This window comes from Lepus europaeus, chromosome 16 (assembly GCF_033115175.1).
Source record: "Lepus europaeus isolate LE1 chromosome 16, mLepTim1.pri, whole genome shotgun sequence".
Lineage (NCBI taxonomy): Eukaryota > Metazoa > Chordata > Mammalia > Lagomorpha > Leporidae > Lepus > Lepus europaeus.
In genome coordinates, this window is record NC_084842.1 from 46,309,824 (window position 1) to 46,333,480 (window position 23,657).

General features: G+C 40.0%; 1 protein-coding gene and 1 pseudogene across 1 annotated transcript in view; one reads left to right on the plus strand and one right to left on the minus strand.

The window, feature by feature from the left end:
- Positions 1-23,657, plus strand: part of ELP3 (elongator acetyltransferase complex subunit 3) — a 126,588-nt gene that overhangs the window by 45,132 nt on the left and 57,799 nt on the right. Inside the window, exon 10 of the mRNA XM_062213340.1 lies at positions 1,329-1,522. Coding sequence (XP_062069324.1) covers positions 1,329-1,522 — 194 coding nt within the window. The remainder of the gene's footprint in view (positions 1-1,328; positions 1,523-23,657) is intronic.
- Positions 4,573-5,122, minus strand: LOC133775444 (large ribosomal subunit protein uL13-like; annotated as a pseudogene).

Sequence of the window (23,657 nt, forward strand, 5' to 3'; positions counted from 1 at the left end):
CTCTCTGTCTCCCTCTACTGTCCACTCTGCCTGTCCAAAAAAAAAAAAAAAAAAAAAGGAGAGTGTTGTATGGAGGTCAAGGCAAATATCTTGTGTGATGTTACTAAGGAAGAAATATAAGGACACTTCAAAAAGTTTGTAGAAAGGCGAATTTAAAAGATAAGGATTTTGGGGTGGGGGGGGCACTGTGGCACAGTGGGTTAATGCTCTGGCCTGAAGTGCCTGCATCCAATATGGGCGCCGGTTCTAGTCCCAGCTCCTCCACTTCCCATCCAGCTCTCTGCTATGGCCTGGGAAAGCAGTAGAGGATGGCCCAAGTCCTTGGGCCCCTGCACCCACGTGCAAGACCCAGAAGAAGCTCCTGGCTCCTGGCTTTGGATTGGTGCAGGCTTTGGATTGAGGCCATCTGGGGAGTGAACCATCAGATGGAGGACCTCTCTCTCTCTCTCTCTCTCTCTGCCTCTCCTCTCTTTGTGTAACTCTGACTTTCAAATAAATAAATAAATCTTTAAAAAAGTAAAGATTTTGTGTGTGTGTGTGTGTGTGCAAAATAATATGCATTTTCTATGAACTTTTCAAGACCCCTGGTACAGAGTTCAGTGAAATGTTTTTTAATTGGAACAACTAGTATTTGAAAATCAGGGAGGCGTCTCTGAAGAAGTAGCATTCCAGGGCTGGTGCTATGGTGCACTAGGTTAATCCTCTGCCTGCGGCGCTGGCATCCCGTTTGGGCACCAGTTCTAGTCCTGGCTGCTTCTCTTCCAGTCCAGTTCTCTGCTATGGCCTGGGAAAGCAGTAGAGGATGGCCCAAGTCCTTGGGCCCCTGCACCTGCATGGGAGACCAGGAAGAGGCTCCTGGCTCCTGGCCGGCACAGCTGCAGCCATTGTGGCCATTAGGGGAGTGAACCAGAGGAAGGAAGACCTTTCTCTCTGTCTCTCTCTCTCACTGTCTGTAACTCTGCCTGTCAAATAAATAAATAAAATCTTTAAAAAAAAAAAAGTGGCACTCTGAGAGCTGCAGATTGAGTAGGTAAAGAAAGTTTCCAGGCAGAGGAATTTGCCTTTGCCGAGGGAGACAGGCAGGGTGGTAAGGAGTGACGTGAGAAGACATAGCAGCAGCAGAGAGGGCCTTGTAGGCCAGCACACACTTGTTTTGTTCCAGTGAGGCTACAAAATCAGTTTCTGTTCTGTCAGCATACCTTCCCTTGCAGAAAGAAAAGGCAGCTCGGGCTGGTGGCATTGTGAGCAAAGCTGGCTCAGGATGGAGGCTTCACCATGGGTTACCTATATAATGAGTGGAGAAGTGATTTTCTGTTCTCTATTCACAGGAGTTTTTTGAGAACCCTGCTTTTCGCCCTGATGGCTTGAAACTCTACCCTACGCTGGTGATTCGCGGAACTGGGCTTTATGAGCTTTGGCAATCAGGAAGATACAAGAGTTACTCTCCTAGTGACCTGATAGAGTTGGTGGCTCGGATCTTAGCCCTGGTGCCTCCGTGGACTAGAGTGTACCGAGTACAGAGGTAGTGTGTTGTCTTGTATTCCAGAAATAATTGCTCGCTAGTCTTAGTTGTTTACAATTTCTAAAGGGAAAATTGAAAAAATGATTTCATATGGAGGGTGTCTAATTTTTTGTTAAATTTTGTTAAAATTTTTTGTCAAATTTTGTTAATGTTGTTAAAAATGAGATATCTGGAATGCTATCTGTAAATATGGAGGGATAGAAATGAAAGAACAGCATGTCCAAACAGCAGCTAGGACTCGAACGGGCACCCACATGGGATGCCAGCATCACAGCCAGAGGTTTAACCTAACACACCACAGTGCCAGCCCCGTATCCCTCCAATCTTAGCAAAGAAATTTTCACCAGTTTGCCAATAAATACCTACATAAAGCTAAAGAGTGACAAAAATTCATGTACAGTCAACTGCTGTAGGTAGTAATCCACTGAGCTTGAAAATGTGTTACTAGTAATATAAAACAGTGGATACTAAAAGCAAGCAGAATTATCAACTACTTAAGGAAAATTATAAAGCATAAAATAAAGGGTTTGCTTAAAATTTGAAGGACATATACCCCATACTTTATCGGTAGCATTTTGATTTCTCATGATTTGGAAATCGTTGGCCTAACTCTAGAAGGGAAGTTACTTATATGATCTGTGATTTTAAAAATACTCCTAAGGGGTGGTGATTTGATACTGTTGAGATGCCACTTGACATGCCTGCATCCCATTCGGAGTACCTGGCTGGAGTCTGGCTCTGCTCCAGGTTCCAGCTTCCTGCTAAAACTCACCCTAGGAGGCAGTGGCCATGACTCAGGTTAGGTCCCTGCCACCCATGTGTGAGACCCTGATTGAGTTCCTGAGGCCTGGCCCAGCCCTGGCTTTGGAGGCGTTTGCTGAGTGAACCAGTGGATAGAAGCTTGTTTTCTATCTCTCACTCTACCTCTCAAATAAAATAGATAGATAAAATTTTCCAAAAAAAAGTCATCTTACCTAAAAATACCGTACCTCAAATGTGTAATTCTTACCAAAATAAAAAAGATACACATGGGGCTGGCACTGTGGCACAGTAGTTTAATCCTCCGCCTGTGGTGCTGGCATCCCATATGGGCGCCGGTTCTAGTCCCAGCTGCTCCTCTTCCAGTCCAGCTCTCTGCTATGGCCTGGGATAGCAGTAGAAGATGACCCAAGTGCTTGGGCCCCTCACCTATGTGGGAGACCCGGAAGAAGCTCCAGGCTCCTGGCTTTGGATTGGCACAGCTCCGGCCATTGCAGCCATTTGGGGGGTGAACCAGTAGAAGGAAGACCTTTCTCTCTGTCTCTCCCTCTCACTGTCTGTAACTCTACCTCTCAAATAAATTTAAAAAAAAAAAAAAAAAAAAAACCCTTTAAAAAAAAAAAGGATACACATAAAAGTGCTAAGGAGATATTGAATCTAAAAGTCAGCTGTTAAAACTACTGGCATTGTCCTTCCTTTTCCTTTTCAATCTTTCTGAACCAATTCAGTACAAAAGATGTTCCCTGGGGCCAACCGTGTGGAGTGGGTACCCACAGGGGCCCAGGTCAGGGAGGGTAGATCATTCATGTGGAGGAGGTAAGGGCTGATGCAGGCTGGTAAAGCCCAAATGTGGTGAACAGAGCATTCGTTCCCACCGAAGGCTGATCTGGTACCAATGGCAGAGCTGAGCAGAGTGTAGGGGAGGGGGCAGAGTACAGAAGACAGAGGGCAGCAGCAGCAGACTGACTACTTATGGGAGCTGTTCTAATCAGTAGATGTGTTAAAGGAAATGAGTGCTGCGTTTATTCGAGAAGACAGTTAATAGTGTGAGAACGGGAAAAGTACAGACTCAGTGGTGCAGCGTGGGAAGATGGTGGTTTGAACTGTGGTTTCAACACATAGATAGGTAGGTATAGAAACTAATGCAAATGTAATAAATGGTAACAAGTGTAACAGGAGTGTGTGTCTGTGTTCTGTAGCAGTGAGGACACCAGTTTCCAGATCTTGTTTTCTAGATACTCCTCCACTGAAAGGAACCAGGGTTCCTTGGAAAAAATGGCTTGTTGCAGGCCTGGACAGGGACGGTACAAGATGAACCTTGAGCTTAATTTTTTAAAATTTAGGAAGTATTTATTTATTTGAAAGGCAAAAAGAGAGACCAGAGATCTTCCATCCTCTGTTTCATTCCCTAAATGCCTACAACAGCCACATGATCGTAGGGACCAAATTTCTTGAGTCATCAGCTGCTATCAGCCAGGACAGGGTGCACATTAGCAGGAATTCAGAAATCAGGAGTGGATTCAGGACTCAACTCAGGTAATCCAGAGTTGGCACTGTGGCATAGCGGGTAAAGCTGCTGTCTGTACTGCCAGCATCCCATATGGGTGTCGGCTCAAGTCCCAGCTGCTCCAGTTCCAATGCGGCTCTCTACTGTGGCCTGGGAAAGCAGTAGAGGATGGCCAAGTTCTTGGGCCCCTGCACCCGCATGGGAGACCCAGAGGAGGCTCCTGGCTCCGACCGTTGAAGCCAACTGGGGAGTGTACCAGCGGATGGAAGACCTCTCTCTCTCTCTCTCTCTCTCTGACTCTGACTTTCAAATAAATAAATAAATCTTTAAAAAAAAAAAAAACTTAGGCAATCCAATATGGCATGTGGGTATCTCATTCTTAACCACAGTCTTCCACACTGTGCCAAATACCTGCCCACAAATCTGTAACTTCTAGTATCAGAATATAAGGAAATGTTGAAAGACAGGTACAGGAACCAGCTTGAAGAGCTTCCATTGCCCAAATCTGGGACAATTTGTGTATCAGAATACATACTGATTTTAACAAACTATAACCAAGAATAAAATAAGAATCCATGAGTCCATTCTGATACACACACACACACACACACACGATTGATAAACTGCAAGTATGATTCAGGAACATATTTAGAGTCAATCCCAATTGTCAGATTCCATATTTGCCCACTCACTTTAGTTTATTTGTGACTCAGAATCAACACTTGTGGCACTTTTGCAGTCATTCTCAGACATGTGGAAAATGTGTCACCTGACATATGTGTTCCTAGCTTATGTCAGACATGGTGGTGCTCTGCCTTCTTGTTGCAGTCTTCATTGGGCTTAGACCTGAAGTCCACGTTGTCCTGAGGACCTCTGTGAATTTGTTAATTTTCTTCTCTACCTTCTTTTCCTCAAGTTTCCATAATTTCATGGGCTGTTTTTTCTTCCAGCAATGGATCTTGGCCTTCGCCTTCCTTTTCTCTTGTCACCACCTGGTACATCCAGCCAACTTCATGAGCCAGGTGCCCCAAGTAGGCAGACTTTCTCATAGGCTTCAGATGTACAACCTTGAGGACTGCAGGAACCGCCATCCGCGTTTCTTGTCATTGAACACCTTGAGGCAGTCCAGGGCAGCCTGGCCCCACTTATAGGGCAGTATGCCTCATGCAGGTTGCTAGAATATGCGGCTGAGGGCCTAAAAGTGGTAGGGGCTGTGGGAGAGGTTGGTGTTCATCCACTTGGGAACGGAGGCCAGGTACTTCAACCACAGTGGCCACCAGGTGGCCCAAGAGATAGCCTCAGCCATCCAGCACCAGGACCTGCTCCTCCGCCATCTTCCGCATCAGCCAGAGTTATTTAATTCTTACACTGTAAAAAAAAAAGGGGGTGGGTCCTTTTTGCAGTTTGCTTATTGCAGTGTTTAAAAAATATTATGCAGTTTGTTGGGGGTTCGCTTTAAGATGTCCCCTAACACACTGCTGAAAGTGCTCTCTGCACTGTGCTGTGCCTTATAAAGAAAATGCATGTGTTGGATGGGTTTTGTTAAGGCATCAGTTGTAGAGCCATTGGCCACAAAGTTCAGTGCTAATGAATCAGTGATACACACTAAGAAAGGTGTCTATAAATAAATATAGGGGAACAAAGTTCTGTATTGATCATTCAGTTGACAAAAATATTACCACCAGAGGCTCTCAGAAATCTAACACTGCATTTTCTCTTGGGCAGTGACTCATCATTTACTAAATCAGTGTCCGTGCTGACTTTGTAGAACATGACCACCCACTAACTGCTTACTGCATTCCAGTGTAGCTAGAATTGATCATGCACAGTTTCAGAAAATCTCCCCAGAACATACAAATTACCAAGTGGGAAAGAGTAATGTGGCCATGGAAAAGCCTGGCAGCTGATCAAAGGGAAGGTTATCAATAACAGTACAGATCACAGTGCATTCCACCAGCACAGCAGTGCTTCTCTGTCATTCAGCCAGAACTCCATGATCTGAACCTGCTCATGAGCAGGAGCCGTTAGACAAACCCAAACTGAGGAACACGCTAAATGTAACTGCCCATAGTCTTCCAAGTATCAGGATCAAGGAAGGAGAGAATTCCATTAGGTCTGAACCAGCTCCTTTTTCTGGTAAAAGTGAATATGGTGTAAGATTACAATGATAATACAGTATCCATGTTAATTTTCCAATTTCAATGGTTGTATTGTGTTTATGTAAGATAATATATATGAAATCCTCAAAAGTATTTTGAGAGTGTTGAGACATCTTGTTCATGACTTGACTTTGAAACAGTTCAGGAAGGTAGTTATTTGTGCCACACTTGGAACTTTCTGTGATTTTGAGATTGCTTAAAAAATTTTTAAATAATGGAGTAGAAAACAAAGGTGCAATAAATAGCATTAACAGAGACAAAGGGAAAAATAATTTGCATCTAACTGACATAGGCAACCAGAGAACAGTGAGGATGCTTCTACCAGCAGCAGAGCGTGGCAGCAGATACCACAGAATGTAGATACCAGTTTCCTATCCAGAGATACCACGGTCCCTTACCCACAGAAAGAAGGCATGGATCACAGAGGCCATCAGAAGCAGAATGTGCACTCTCCCCCTTTGTTTTCAGCTGGAGATTTCTTACTGCCGTAACCGTTGAGTCAAAAGCAGCAGAGACATTGCTATAACATTAAAAGCTTAATTTTATAGACTTATAAAATACCACCATGGGTCATTATCCTGGCCTACCACCAACTGAGAAAATAAGGACTTGAAGAAAACAAGAGCAGCAAATCTAATCTCTAAAGTGTTTGTGAGGGAGGAGTAGTACACATGGATGTAGGCTTGAGACTTCTAAAGTGATAACATTACTTCACAATTGTGTGGGTGAGTTAAAACTTAGTGGGAAGCTATAAAGCAAGAGGTTGTGGTGAAATCTCTTGTAAAATGGGAATTAGTAATATCCTTGGTGAGTCTGAGCGCAGTGAATTGTTTGAAGGTAGTGATGACTCAGTTGCTAGCAAAGTGAATGCCACTGGTAAAGAGAGTCATCTGGATTCTAGCCATGATGCCACATTTTCATGCTTTAGACTGGTGACTTACTCAATTTGGAATGTAATCAATGCTAGACTTTTTAGTACAAAGACTAAAATCTGTGTAGTACTTTCTACTCTGTTTTTACTGTTTGATGTTTTTAATCATGATATTTGTTATGTAAGTTTTCATTAGCATTCATTCTTTTCACTGTAGCTAGCTTACTGTGAACTAATAATGTTCAATAAAGCATGTTTTTGATGAGCATGGGAAAAATTTCTTCAAATATGTTACTTTGTTTTGCATTGGATATTTCTGAAGTATTACTGTGGCTTACCTGCCTAAGAATTCATTCATATTTATTATATATATATATATATATATATATATATATATATTTTTTTTTTTTTTTGACAGGCAGAGTGGATAGTGAGAGAGAGACAGAGAGAAAGGTCTTCCTTTTTGCCGTTGGTTCACCCTCCAATGGCCGCTGTGGCCGGCGATTTGTGCTGATCCGAAGCCAGGAGCTTCTCCTGGTCTCCCATGCGGGTGCAGGGCCCAAGCACTTGGGCCATCCTCCACTGCCTTCCCGGGCCATAGCAGAGAGCTGGCCTGGAAGAGGGGCAACCGGGATAGAATCCGGCGCCCCAACCGGGACTAGAACCCGGTGTGCCAGCGCCGCAAGGTGGAGGATTAGCCTGTTAAGCCATGGCGCCGGCCCATATTTATTATATTTTGTTTTTTACTCATTTTATTTACATATGTTCTGTTTTTTTATTTTTAAAATTTATTTTCATTTTATTTGAAAGGCAGAGAGACAGGCAGGCAGATAGATCATCCATTAACTGGTTCTTTCCTCTAATGCCCATACAGTCATGGCTAGGCCAAGTCAAAGCCAGAAGCCTGGCACTAAGATCAGGTCTCCCACGTGGGTAGCAGGGACTCAAGTGCTTGAGTCTACTGCCTTTCAAAGTGCACTTTGGCAGGAAACTGAATTGGAATCAGAGGAGCCAGGACTTGAACCAGGCACTCCTATAGGGGATACAACCGTTTCATGCAGAGTCTGTCCCACTGCATCGAACACCTGCTCCCATATTTTTTTCTGTATACAGTCAGTCCTCTGTATTCATAGGTTTTGCATCTGTGGATTCAACCAGCTACAGAGTGAAAAAGATTTTTCAAGAGAAAAAAGATGTTGTCATGCTGAACATGTATAGATTTTTTTTCCTTGTCATTATTCTCTAAAAATATTGTAGAACTATTTACATAGCATTTAAATTATATTAGGCATTTTAAGTAACACAGAAATAAAGTGGGAGGATGTGTGTAGGTTTTATGCAAATAGTAAAGCATTTTATGGAAGGACTTGAGTATCCACAATTTTACTATCCACAAGGATAGGGGGTCCTGGAACCAATTCCCTACAGCTACCAAAGGACTACTGTACTACATTTTAAAATGATCCAAATTTCTTCAATACTGCAACTTTTATTCTCAACAATCTCTGAAATTCTTAACTAAGCTTGTACTGTGCTGAGGTAGTCTATTCATATAAGATTTCATTTACTAGTCAATGTGATGCGTCTTTTGTTTCTGCTCTGTACCACCATTCTGTGATTCCAATGTGTTTCTTTTTTAATCTTGTGATTTTATATTTTTTCCAACAGAATTTGTAGAATATTACTAATTCTCCAGAATGTATGTTTTCTTCCTTGTTTCTAGCCAGTGTTTTATTAACATGGGCAAAAACTCTGCCAAGCTATTTTAAAGCCACTTTGACTATATGTATTTAAACAGGCCTCCATTATTTTTTCCAAAAACTTCCCTTTAAAATTGGGAGTCATCGTTATATCAGTACATCCCATACAGTGGCAAATGTGCCATTTGCATTTTTATATTCCAGTTCTTATTAAAGATGTATTTTTTGAAGATTTTTATTTAATGAATACAAATTTCATATGTACAGCTTTTAGGAATATAGTGTTTCTTCCCCCTATTCCCATTCCTACTCCCATCCTGCCTCCTACTCTCTCTCCCATTCCATTCTTCATTAAGATTCATTTTAATTGACTTTATATACAGAAGACCAACTCTAAAATAAATAGATATTTCAACTGTTTGGCACCAACACAGACACACAGAGTATAAAGTACAGTTTGAAGACACGTTTTATTGTTAATTCTCACAGCATACCTCATTAAGGATAGAGGTCCAACATGGGGAGTAAGTGCACAGTGACACCTGTTGTTCATTTAACAATTAACACTCTTATTTTTGACTACCCTACACTCTTGACATGAGCTGCCAAGGTTTTGGAAGCCTTTTGAGTCCACAAACTCCGTTGGTATTTAGACAGGGTCATAAGCAAAGTAGAAGTTCTCTCCTCCCTTCAGAGAAAAGTACATCCTTCTTTGATGGCCCCTTCTTTCCACTGGGTCTCACTCACAGAGATCTTTCATGCAGAACAGTTTTTGCCACTATGTCTTGGCTTTCCATGCCTGAAATGCTCTCATGGGATTTTCAGCCTGATCTGAATGCTTAGGGGCTAATTCTGAGGTCAGAATGCTGTTTAGGATGTTTGTCATTCTATGAGTCTGCTGTGTGGACTGCTTCCCATATTGGAACCTTCTCTCCTTTGTAATTCTATCTATTGTTATTACCAGACACTTGGTCTTATTTATGTGATCCCTTGGACTTTTGGTCCTATCTATATAATCAATTCCACATTTAATATGATCACTTTATCACATAAGATGGGGTTAGTACCACACAGTTAAAGGGGATTTGGAGTCCCATGGCAAGTTGTTAGCTTCACCCTTAGGGGTAAGTCTGTGGGAATGTGTGCCAATCTATACAGCTCCTTCGTCTCTCATTCCCACTCTTACTTTTAACTGGGATCTGTTTTCAATTGACTTAATACACCTATGATTAATTCTCTGTTAAGTAAAGAGTTCAACCAATGGTATTAAGTAAAAAAAGAATAAAAAATGAAATAATAAATGTTCCTTGACAGTCATGACGAGCTGTTCAAGTAATTGCTTTTTGTGTCAGTTCCACTTCTAGAGGTTACCTTTTAGGTACTCTGTTATCACAAATCAGGGAGAACATATGGTATTTGTCCCTTTAGGACTGGCTTATTTCACTAAATATGATGTTTTCCAGATTCATCCATTAAGTTGCAAATAACTGGATTTCATTTTTTAATTGCTGTGTAATATCCATAGAGTACATATACCATAGTTTCTTTATCCAGTCTTCTGTTGATGGGCATTTAGGTTGAGTCCATGTCTTAGCTATTATGGACTGAGCTGCAATAAACATGGAAGTGCAGATGACTCTTTTATTTGCTAATTTCATTTCTTTGGGTAAATTCCGAGGAGTGGAATGGCTGGATCATATGGTAGACTAGATTCAGATTTCTGAGGTATTCCCAAACTGTTTTCCATAGTGACTTTACCAGTTTGCATTCCCACCAACAGTGGATTAGGATACCCTTTTCTCTACATCCTCACCAGCATTTGTTGTTTGTTGATTTCTGTATGAAAGCCTTTCTAACTAGGGTGAGGTGAAACCTCACTGTGGTTTTATTTGCATTTCCCTGACGGCTAGTGATCCTGAGCATTTTTCATGTGTCTGTAGGCCATTTGGATTTCATTTTTTGAGAAATGTCTGTTGAAGTTCTGTGCCTACTTCTTGACTGGGTTTTCTTTGCTATTGTTGAGTTTTTTTGATCATTTTATATATTCTGTTTATTAGTCCTTTATCAATTGCATGGTTTGCAAATAATTTCTCCCATTCTGTTGGTTGCCTCTTTCTTTCCCGACTATTTCTTTTGCTGTACAGAAGCTTCTCAATTTGATGTAATCCCACTTGTTAATCTTGGTTTTTATTGCCTTTGCCTCTGGGGTCTTTTCCAGGAACTCTTTGCCTATGTGATGTCTCACAGGGTTTCCCCAGTGCCTTCTAGTAATTTGATGGTATTGGGTCGTAGATTTAGGTCTTTAATCCATTTTGAATGGATTTTTGTGTAAGGTGTAAGATAGGGATCCTGCTTCATATCTCTGCATGTAGAAATCTAGTTTTCCCGGCACCATTTGTTGAAGAGACTGTCCTTAGCTCCTTGGTGGAATATAAGTTAGTTATAGATGTTTGAATTGGATTTCTGGCATTTCTATTCTGTTCCATTAATATATCAGTCTGTTTTTGTACCAGCACCAGGCTGTTTTGATTATAACTGCCTTGTAGAATGTCTTGAAATCTGGTATTGTGATGCCTTTGGCTTTATTTTTGTTGTATAAGATTGCTTTAGCTATCCGAGGTCTCTTGTGTTTCCAAATGAATTTCAGCATCATTTTTTTCTAGAGCTGAGAAGAATGCCTTTGGTATTTTGATTGGTATTTCATTGAAGCTGTAAATTATTTTCAGAAGAATGGACATTTTGATGATATTCTTCTGATCCATGAACATGGAAGTTTTTTCCACTTTTTTTTATGTCCTCTTCTGTTTCTTTCTTTAAAGTTTTGTAATTCTCATCAGAGAGATCTTTAATCTCCTTGGTTAAAATTATTGCTAGGTATTTAAATTTTTTTTTTTTTTTGTAGGTATTGTGAATGGATTGATCTTAGAAGTTCTTTCTCAGCCATGGCATTGTCTGTATACAAAGGCTGCAGTTTTTTGTGTGTTATATCCTTCTATTTTACCAAATTATTCTATGAGTTCCAGTAGTCTCCTAGTAAAGTCTTTTGGTCCTCCTATATATATAATCATATCATCTGCAAATAAGAATAGTTTGACTTCATCCTTACTGATCTGAATCCCTTTGATTTCTTTTTCTTGCCTGATGGCTCTGGCTAAAACTTCCAGGCTATCCAGAATACCAGTGGAGAGAGTGGGTATCTTTGTCTAGTTCCAATTCTCAGTGGGAATGCTTCTAGCTTTTCCCCATTCAATAGGATGCTGGCCGTGGGTTTGTCATAAATTGCTTTGATTATATTGAGGACTGTTCCTTCTAGACCCAATTTGCTTAGAGTTTTCATCATGAAAGGGTGTTGTATTTTATCAAATGCTTTCTCTACACCTATTGAGATAATCATATGCTTTTTGTTCTTCAATTTGTGAAAATGATGTATCACATTGATTTGCAAATATTGATCCATCCCTGCATACCAGGGATAAATCCCACGTGGTCCAGGTGAATGATCTTCCTGATGTGTTGTTGAATTCGATTGGCCAGAATTTTATTGAGGATTTTTGCATCTATGTTCATTAGGGAAATTCGTCTGTATCTTTCTCTGTGGTATCTTTTCTGGATTTAGGGATTAAGGTGATGCTGGCTTCATAGTAGGAATTTGGAAGGATTCCCTCCTTTTCAATTGTTTTGAATAGCTTGAGAACAATTGGAGTTAGTTCTTTAAATGGTAGAATTCAGCAGTGAAGCCATCTGGTCCTGAGCTTTTCTTTGTTGGGAGGGCCTTTATTACTGACTCAATTTCTGTCTAGGTTATGGGTCTGTTTAGGTTTTCTCTGTCTTCATGACTCAATTTAGGTAGGTTATATGTCTCCAGGAATCTGACCATTTCTTCCAGATTTCCCAGTTTGTTAGCATACAGCTCTTTGTAGTAATTTCTGATGATTCTTTTTATTTCTGTGGTGTTTATTGTTACATTTCCTTTTTCATCTCTAATTTTATTAATTTGGGTCTTCTCCTTTTTTTGGTTAGCTGGGCCAATGGTGTACCAATTTTGTTTATTTTTTCAAAAAACCAGCTTGTTTTGCTGATCTTTTGTATTTTTTTTTTGTTTCAATTTTGTTGGTTTATTCTCTAATTTTAATTATTTCTTTCCTTTTACTGGTTTTGGGTTTAGTTTGCTATTTTTTTTCTAGATCCTTGAGGTGCATAAGTAGTTCATTTATTTGGTGCCTTTCCAGTTTCTTGATGGTAGGCACCAGTTGCTGTAAACTTTCCTCTTAATACTGCTTTCTCTGTATCCTACAAATTTTGGTATCTTGTGTTGTCATCTTCGTTTCCAGTAATTTTTTTGATTTCTCTTTTGATTTCTTCTATAATCTACTCTTCATTCAGTAACATATTGTTTATTTTCCATGTGTTTGCATATGATGTAGGGTTCTTGAGTTGTTGATTTCCAGCTTCATTGCATTGTGGTCTGAAAATATGCATGACTTTGATTTTTTTGAATTTGCTGAGACTTGCTTTAAGGCCTAGCATGTGGTCAATCCTAAAGAAAGTTCCATGTACTGGAGAGAAATATGTATACTTGTTGGCTGGCTGTAGGGTGGAAGGTTCTGTAAATAAGTGCTAGGTCTATTTGATCCATGGTGTCAGTTAACTCTGTTATTTCCTTACTCTTTTTCTGTTGTTTTTTTTTTTTTTTTGATCTGTCCATTGCTGAGAGAGGGGTATTGAAGTCCCCCATTATAATTGTATTTGAATCTATATCTCCCCTTAAATCCTTTAATATTTCTTTTAAATAGCCAGGTGCCCTGTGGTTGGGTACATATACATTTATAATGGTCACATCTTCCTGTTGAATTGATCCTTTGATCATTTTATAGTGTGTCCTTCTTTGTCTCTTTTAATGGTTTTTGTGTTAACATCTATTTTGTCTAATATTAGGATGGCCACACCAGCTCTTCTTTTGTTTCTGTTAGCATGGATTATCTTTTTCCATTCTTTCACTTTCAGTCTGTGAGCATCTTTGTTGGTAAGATGTGTTTCTTGTAGGCAGCAAATAGATGGATTTTCTTTTTTAATCCATTCAGCCATTCTGTGTCTTTTAACTGGGGAGTTGAGACCATTTACATTCAGTGTTACTATTGTTAAGTACAGACTTCGCCTTGCCATGTTTCTGTAAATAGTTCTGTTTATGTACTTTGGATTTCATTTGTTTTGCTGGGTAATTATCTACTTTTCCATGATGTTCCTGTTTCTGTGTGTAACACGTGTTTGAGTATGTTTCCTAGAGCTGAGTGAGTACTTAAAAATTTTTCAGCTTCTGTTTGCTGTGGAAGATCTTTATTTCTCCTTCATTCATAAATGAGAGTTTTGCAGGGTACAGTAATCTGGGTTGACAGTTTTTTTCTCTTAGTACTTAGAGTATGTCTCGCCATTCTCTCCTTGCCTGTAGGGTTTGTGATGAGAAGTCTCGGATGAGTTTAATCAGGTTTCCTCTGAATGTAATTTGGCGTTTCTCTTGTGTACATTTTAGGATCTTTTCTTTATATGTTACTGAGGAGAGCTTTGCCACCATGTGTCGAGGTGAAAATCTTTTCTGGTCGTGTTTATTGGGAGATCTGTGTACTTCCTGAACTTGGATGTCTCTTTCTTTCTCCAGAAGGGGAAAGTTCTCTGCTATTATTTCATTAGAAAGCCTTCTAATCCTTTCTCTGTTTCAATGCCTTCTTGAATTCCTAGGATTCAGATGTTGGATTGTTTGATAGAATCTTGCAGATCTCCAACTGTGTTTTTCAGTTTCCTGATTTCTTCTTGTGTTTGGTCTGTTTTTTCCAGAAATTTGTCTTTTTTTTTTTTTTTTGTCAATTTTATTTATTTATTTATTTTTAAACTTTTATTTAATGAATATAAATTTCCAAAGTACAGCTTATGGATTACAATGGCTCCCCCCCATAACTTCCCTCCCACCTGCAACCCTTCCCTTTCCCGCTCCCTCTCCCCTTCCATTCACATCAAGATTCATTTTTCAATTCTCTTTATATACAGAAGATCAGTTCAGTATATATTAAGCAAATATTTCAACAGTTTGCCCCCACATAGCAACACAAAGTGAAAAATACTGTTCGAGTACTAGTTATAGCATTAAATTACAGTGTACAGCACATTAAAGACAGAGATCCTATATGATATTTTAAAAAAAATTAATTAATTTTCTATGCAATTTCCAATTTAACACCAGGTTTTTTTTTCATTTCCAATTATCTTTATATACAGAAGATCGATTTAGTATATATCAAGTAAAGATTGCATCAGTTTACACCTACACAGAAACACAAAGTGTAAAAATACTGTTTCAGTACTAGTTATAGCATTACTTCACATTGGACAACACATTAAGGACAGATCCCACATGAGATGTAAGTACACAGTGACTCTTGTTGTTGACTTAACAACTTGACACTCTTGTTTATGGCGTCAGTAACCTCCCTAGGCTCTAGTCATGAGTTGCCAAGGCTATGGAAGCCTTTAGGGTTTGCTGACTTTGATCTTCTTCTGATAGGGTCATAGTCAAAGTGGAAGTTCTCTCCTCCCTTCAGAGAAAGGTACCTCCTTCTTTGATGGCCCCATTCTTTCCACTGGGATCTCACTCGCAGAGATCTTTCATTTAGGTATTCTTTTGTTTTTTTTTTTTTTTTTTTTTTTTTACAGTGTCTTGGCTTTCCATGCCTACAATACTCTCATGGGCTCTTGAGCCAGATCCTAATGCCTTAAGGGCTGATTCTGAGGCCAGAGTGCTATTTTATTTGATAGGTAGACAGATAGAAACATCTCCCACCTGTTGGTTCACTTCCCAAATGTCTACAAAAGACAGGGCAAGGCCAGGATGAAGTTGGGAGCCCAGAACTCAATCCAGATCTTCCACATGAGTAGCTGGAACCCAAAGACTTGAGTCATTACCTACTTTCTCCCAGAATATGCCTCAACAGGAAGCTGGATCAGAAATGAAGGAGCCGAGACTCAAACCAGGCATGACAATGTGGGATGCAGGTGTGCCAAGCAGTGACTTAGCTGCTGTACCAAATACCTCACCCCAGTTTATAAATTTAATATTTGAAAATTTTCATATGATTTAAAAAAAGGCTAGTATTTTCCTGTTGGAAAGAATTCTCATAGGATTATTCCTGTTCTTGAAATTAAAGTTTTTCTAATGATATATCAAGGTGTGTGTTTCTTTCCATTAATTGGTTTGAATTCTGAGGGCTTTTTTCACTTTAATTTCTAATTATTACTTTTTCCCCAATTATCCTTTCATTCTATAATGTGCCTTACTTTTCTTGTTCTCTGTACTTTGAAAATACTTCTTAAGTTCACCTGCCACATGAGCGATTTGACTTAACTTAACTTCCAATAATGATAAAAAAAAAACCTGATAATTTAATGGCCTTTAAATTCATCTTTATTTCATCTTAGCCTGTTTCTTTTCCAGATCTTAGTGTTTTAACCTAATTCTCTTTCCAATCCATCACCCAGTTGTATGCTTATAAGTCTTTGCACTTTTTTTTTTTTTTAACTTTTATTTAATGAATATAAATTTCCAGTGTACAGCTTATGGATTACAATGGCTTCCCCCCCCCCCAATAACTTCCCTCCCACCCACAACCCTCCCCCCTCCCGCTCCCTCTCCCCTTCCATTTGCATCAAGATTCATTTTCAATTCTCTTTATATACAGAAGATCAATTTAGTATAAAGATTTCAACAGTTTGCACCCACATAGAAACACAAAGTGAAACATACTGTTTGAGTACTAGTTATAGCATTAAATCACAATGTACAGCACATTAAGGACAGAGATCCCATATGAGGAGCAAGTGCACAGTGGCTCCTGTTGTTGACCCAACAAATTGACACTCTAGTTTATGGCGCCAGTAACCATCCTAGGCTGTCATCATGAGTTGCCAAGGCTATGGAAGCCTTCCAAGTTCACTGACTCTGATCATATTTAGACAAGGTCATAAAAGACAGAGTGAGAATAGTAACCAATGATCCTAAGAGTGGCATTTACCAGGTTTGAACAATTATACAGCATTAAGTGGGGAAGAGGACCATCAGTACACACAGGTTGGGAGTAGAGCCATTGGTGGTAGAGTAGAGGTTATGATTACAAAGGAATGAGGCCCAAGTGCACTAGACAGGGCCTAGAACAAAGGACAGAGCCTAGACACAAAGGACAGGGCCTAGAACAAAGGACAGATTAGAGGAGCTAAGAAAGGTGCTGTCTAAGCTACAATTAAGTTTTCTGATTGAGAGGCAAATAGAACCTGATAGAAGGGGCTTGATAATAATCTGGTGGGCTTTAGGCCTTGTAAATTCAGAGGCCCAGACCTATCTATCTCTTCACATGGGGTATATCCTAAGGGAGGTGTGAACCTCCTAGGGGAAGGCACTCTGTTGACTTTCATTACTTGGCTGGCCTGGGAGGAGTGCTGGCCAGGTAAGGGCAGGTGGCATCTCTAACAAGAAATTTACAGTTCTGCCTGCAATGTTGCTGACCCTACTTGACCATACCCTCAGCTGCAGTGGTCACTTTGGAAGTTGGGCTGAGTGAAGGGCTTTTCAGCTTAGAGCCAATAAGATCTGTGGCTCTGACCTGGGCATCCTTCGACTCCAGGGCAGGTCCATTTCCAGTGATCCAACTCTTGGCAGAGCTGCCAGGGCTCTTCACAAGCTGACTTCTGCTGAAGCCCAGGCTTACCACATTGAAAGCCACTGCAGTGGACTGGCCTGTTGGGTCTCCTTGAGGGCAGATCACTGTACAGATCAGCCATTAATAGGCCTGCCACCCATTGCTTCTGATGCCGAGCTTTCTTTTCCTCCTGGTTTGTGTTAAAGCAGACCAGAGGATGCAAGTCAAGGGAGTGCCCGTTTCCCATCTCTAATCTTCGGTGGCCTGAACTACAAGTCTATAGTCACAGGCATGTTCTGTAGTAGTTTTTCTAAGGTAGACAATGCCCATGAGGAAAATTATATTCTCACTTTAAAACTTTCTTTCCCTTTGGTCTGAAAGGGAGGTTTTTTCTACTTACTGTATACTTCGCTGATGGCGAAGTGAATCTAGCTATGAGATTATTATTTGAGTTCTTATTTTGGCTATGCTATTGCAGAAAAATGTTAGCCATCTCTTTTATAAGGTCTAAAGATTAAATTGTGCATCCTACAGATTCCTTCATAATAGAATTAGTTTCCTACCTTGAAGAGAATAGAGAAATGAAAGAACAAGTTGGGCTTAGAATAGAGAAATGAGGGAGCAAGTCCTAGATCGCTTGCTGACAATAGCAATATCACATGAATACTTAGCAAACAGTTTCAACCATTAGATAACAACTTAAGAAAACATTTACCAGAAGGTCCAATGCCTTCTATAAATTTTAAGAATCATGTATTTGAAAACACCTCTTAAATATCTAACATGGTGTAGTTTGTTTAGCCAGTAAACTTAAGCACAACCATCTAAAATGTTTTTAGTTTCTTTCTACCAACAAGTCTAAAACATATGATACACAGATTCAGGTCCCACAAATTAAAATGTATCTTTGATTGATTTTAGCAGCTTAAATTTATGGACAATCTTATCTATAAGCCATTTAAAATAAAACTCTTAATAAAATTTCCCCATGTGGACATACAATATGTACACACATATAATATAGCATAATAGACCAATATATCAATTTTAATAATAGCTTTTAAAATCTTTAACTCTTTTTGTAGATTGCCAATTGATTTGAATTGCTTTTTCTTTTTAGTAACCTCAGTTAACCATACTTTCTCTCAGTTGGTACTGTTAATACATTATTGGCTTCATCTGTTTACAGAGCCATCCCAAAGTACTGAATACAATAAAAGTGGCTGGAAAAAGTCCATAGGAACCTATAGGAGGACAGCTAAACACAGAACCAACAACGCTTTAGTTTTATGAGCAGCAGATATTCAAATTTTTGAAAAAAGCACATATTTAAATAACCCATAGCTCTTAATAAAAATTCAGCTGTTTTTGAACAATTAGAATTTAACAGACATCAAGAGAACATAATAGATTACTTTAACACATTGCTTTAACAGAGCATCAGAGTTTAATTCTATGTCAAAGAGAAATTGAGCTTCCTGTGATCTTTTGCTGTGAGGTTTCCTTCCTTTACCTTCTTTCATATTGGTGACCATGTTTCTGTGTTTCTGTGTGTAAGACATCTTTAAGCATCTTTTGCAGGGCAGGATGAGTGGCAACAAATTCTTTCAGTTTCTGTTTGCTATGAAAAGTCTTAATTTCACCTTCATTCACAAATGAGAGCTTTGCAGGATATAGTATTCTGGGCTGGCAGTTTTTCTCTCTTAGTACCTGGGCTATGTCTCGCCATTCCCTTCTAGCTTGTAGGGTTTCTGATGAGAAGTCTGCTGTGAGTCTAATTGGAGATCCTCTAAGAGTGATCCGACGTTTCTCTCTTGCACATTTTAGGATCTTTTCTTTATGTTTCACTGTGGTGAGTTTGATTACAACATGTCGTGGTGAGGATCTCTTTTGGTCATGTTTATTAGGGGTTCTATAAGCTTCCTGTACTAAGATGCCTCTGTCCTTCTCCAAACCTGGGAAATTTTCTGCTAGTATCTCACTGAAAATGCCTTCTAATCCTTTCTCCCTCTCCATGCCTTCAGGAACTCCTAGAACCCGAATGTTGGGTTTTTTAATAGTATCCTGTAAATTCCTGACAATATTTTTTAGATTTCTAATTTCTTCTTCTTTTCTTTGGTTTGCCTGTTTCCTTTCCTGTTCTCTGTCTTCTAAGTCTGATATTCTCTCTTCTGCTTCGCCCATTCTGTTTTTAAGGCTCTCTAATGTGTTTGTCATTTGATCTATTGAACTCTTCATTTCATTATGATTTCTAGTCACTATCAGAGTTTCTTGTTCCACTAGTTGTTTCATTTCATTTTGATTCCTCCTTAATATTTCACTTTCACGAGAGAGATTTTCTATCTTGTCCATGAAGGATTTCTGTAGTTCAAGAATTTGTTTTTGAGAACTTCTTAATGTTCTTATCAATTTTTTGAGATCCGCTTCTTGCATTTCTTCGATCTCATCATCTTCATAATCTTGAATTGGGGTGTCTTTTTCATTTGGGGGCGTCATAGTTTCTTCCTTGTTCTTGTTAGCTTGGTTTTTGCGTTTGTTGTTTGGCATGTTGGAGATATTTGGTTTCTTCACTGTGGTGTTTTTTCTTGTTACACTATGGCTCTATATTAAGTGGACTGTCTGCTTTCAGTGGAGCCTTAGAGGCTTGAGATGAGTGTGGACTGAGAGCTGTGTTTGGTTCCTCAGGGTTGAGGGTGTGTCAAGGATGACACTCCCAGGTTAGGTGTGGTAAATCTCTCTTTCTTTTTTTGATTCAAAAGGGAAGTAATTCCGCACAGCTGAACGTAATTGGAGGTAGTAATTAGCAGTCAAATGATATACCCACAGGAGCCAGAGATCGGAAGCTCTTTCCCAAGGACCACACAGGGAATCTCTGCTGCCCTCAGTGTGGGCTCCAATTCTCCTGCAGTCTCCCACTGGGTTGCCAAGTTAGATGCTAATCTCCTGTTATTTCACCCCTCCCCACAGAGTCAGGTTTTTCTGCTAGGCTCAGGGCTGGTGCAGACCTGAGGTCGCCCTGCTTATGACGTATGTCCAAAATGGCGCCTGCTCTGTCTTGCTCGCCTGTGAGAGGTGAGCGGAGAGAGAGAAACTTGTGTCCGTATCAGTCACTTTTTTTATTTTTTATTTTCTCTCTCTTCTAGTTAGCCTGGTGAACTTTTCCCCACGGAGTTTCAAGCCTCGTTCCCTCTAGCCTCCTCTTTCCGCTTGCCCGCTGGTATCTCGGGCTATGGAGGTTCAGAAATTTGTCTTCTAGTTCTGACATTCATTCTTCTGTTTCATTTACTCTGTTATTTAGACTACCCACTGTATTTTTTTATTTGCTCCATTGAATTCTTCATATCCAGTATTTCATCCTGACTTCTCTTCAGGATCTCAATTTCGTGGGAACATTTTTCATTTAGGTTGTGAATTTGATGGCTTCTAAGTGACAATTTTCTGAATTCCATTTTCTGGCATATCCTCAATCTCGTCTTCTACTTCTATTATTGAAGAGGTAACGTAGTGTTCCATTCTGAGGCTAATGCTGTCTTTCTTAGTCTTATTAAAGTTTTTCCCCTGTTCTTCATCATTTCCATTTCCTTTTATCTTTAATATATGTCTTGGTGCTTGTGGTGAGGTTTCCCTCTGCTATGAGCTACTATGTGTTTGTGCGTTACCAGTGGAAACACACAGCCCCACCTCTGTAAGTCCTGTTCACTTCTGGATGGTGACGGGGGCAGATAGGAGAGCTCTGGTGCACTAAGCCCCACCTACTTGGGCCGGGCTCTGGTGTGTGAAAGGAGCTAAGAATTTCAATGTTTAGAACTTCTCCCCGTTTTACAGCTCATGTGGTGAGAGGGGAAATTACTCTGAAATGTAATCCTCGTTCCCGGGTTGGGGATTGTGGTGAAGTGGCCCCCACCATTGATGGGTATGTGCACAGGAGGCAAATGCAGTAGCACCGTGTTTACATTAGGAGATTAAACAGACAATATGGCTTCTCCCAGCCAGCTGCAGGTCCAGTTGGGGAGAAGGGGAGACGTGGATAGGCAGGGATGTGCCCGAATTTTCCATGTATTCCCCTATTCTTCCCTCTTGGAATTTCAAACAGTTCCCCCTGCTCTCCCTTCCGCTGCTAATGGCAGCTCCATGGACTTGTGATCTTGGCTCACCTGGTCCACCCCGGGAGGTGGGGAGGATGTGGCATCAGTCACCCTGTTTGGCTTCCCTACTGTACCTCTGCTGTGTCTCTGTGACTATTTACTCCCTCTGTCTCTGCTGGACTCCCAGGCTTCTCCACTAGAAACTCCCGCAGCTCTGTCTCCAGCCCATATCCCCTTTCCTTATTAACTATCTATTTTCCTCTGTGACTCAGAATGTCTTGTTGCTATACCACCATAAAGATGTATGTTAAGTGCAATAAGCCAGGTGTACAGAAAGAAAAGTACAATGATCCTGCTCATTTGTGCGTTCTAAAAAAGCTGATCTTCTAGCAGGACAGAGTAGAATGGGGGTTGCAGAGGGTAGGGACAGATTGGTCAGTGGCTACCAAACGGCAGGAGGAGTAAGTTCTGGGGTTGCATGGTTGGGTGACTATGGTTAACAATATGTAGTGTATATTTTAAAGTAGCTAGTAGAGAGGATTTTTTGAGACATACACACACAGAGCTGCCATGCACTGGTTCATTCCCTAAATGCCGACAAAGGCAAGAATTGGGTCACAATAAAGCCAAGAGCCAGAAACTCGGTCTAGGTCTCCCCACATGGGTGGCAGGAACGCAGTTACTTGGTCATCACTGCTGCCTCACAGAGTCTGCATCAGCAGGCAGCTGGAGGCAGGAGCAGGAGCCGGAGCCAAGTGTAGACCCCAGGCACTCTGGTACGGGGTTCAGGTGTCTTAGAGTCTCAACTGCTAGGCTAAATGCCAACCCTGGAGTGAGGTTTTGAATGTTCTTATCACAAAGAAATGATATGCTACAATCATTGCACAGTTGAAACATCACACTGTACCCCATAAATATAGGCAATAATTATTTGTCAACTAAAAAATTCAACGTAAGAAAGATGAAGAATAATTTTAATGGTTATAATTTAAATGGCAGCAAAATAGTGTGTCCTTTTAGTTATGTCAATTGCATTTCACTAGTTATTAGTGTTAACTTTTTTCCTTGTAACTATTGTTTGTGTTCCTTCTTTCATCAGTTGTCTGTTTAGGCCAAATTTGCCAGTCATGGAATTTGGATCAGAAAAGTAGTCCTTTTTTTGGAATAGTTCAGAAAACATTTGTAAATGTTATGTCATTTTTATATTATTTTGAATCCTCTTCTCTCACCTGGGTAAATTAGCGTACTAAAAAACCAAAATGTCAGGTCCGTGTTCATATAGTACACTTAGCACTTAGCTATCTGATAGCTGTGTTCTAGTGAAACAGCTTCATATGTCTGTTTTAAAACCTTATACTCCATTTTAAGATGTTTTAAAATGTATATCCATATGTAGCTGGAGTTTTATATGTCTAAGCTTTCTGAAAGAAACTTGGATTTTGAATGCTAAGGAAAGTGTTTATGGGTAACTTAAACATATACAAATGTGTGTAAGAAAAAGCTGAGTATTTACACAAAGTTAAGCATCTGAGAAAGCTGATTTAGGAAAAGAGAAAGAGTGGGGTTTTTACTCAGCACTGTTTCTTCTAGCGTTAGTCTTAAAGCTTTAGAGCAATCCTGAGAATGTGGAAAACTGCTATTAGTCCAAAAACGCAGTGAAGCAGCCTTGTTCTTGTTAGAAATAATCCACTGTCTTCCCAGAAGGAAACCCTTGGCAAAGGAGAAAAGCCTTCCTCTCGGGGTGTTTCTCTGCTCATTATTTTTTTGTTTGCTTGTTTTAATCATAGTAAAGAAAATCACATGTGTCATATTTCTTTTTTTTTTTTTTTAAGATCTGTTTTATTTATTTGAAAGGCAGAGTTAGAAGGAGAGAGAGAGAGATCTTCCATCTGCTGGTTCACTCCCCAAATAGCCACAAAAGCCAAGCCTGGGCCAGGCCAGAAGTTTTATCCTGGTTTCCCACATGGTGCAGGGACCCAAGCATTTGAGCCATCTTCTGCTTTTCTCAGGCATATTAGCAGGGAGCTGGATTGGAAGTGGAGTAGGCTGGGACTCAAACCGGCACCTATAGGTGATGCTGGCATCACGAGTGGCAACTTAATCCATTAGGCTACAACACTAGCCCTGATATGTGTCATATTTCTCTCTTCAGAAAATCTACCCATTTCTATGTAGCTTAATCTAGTGGTAGCTTCTACTGATTACTGGCAATGTACAAGCATATTTCAAAGAGTTCATTGAAAATGGCATTAAAAGACACGTTTTTTGATCTAAAAAATTTTGAAATCTACACATATGAGGGATCTTCAAAAAGTTCATTGAAATGTATATTATGAAAAAGCTGCATGGATTTCAGAAAATTTTTAGACCAAAATA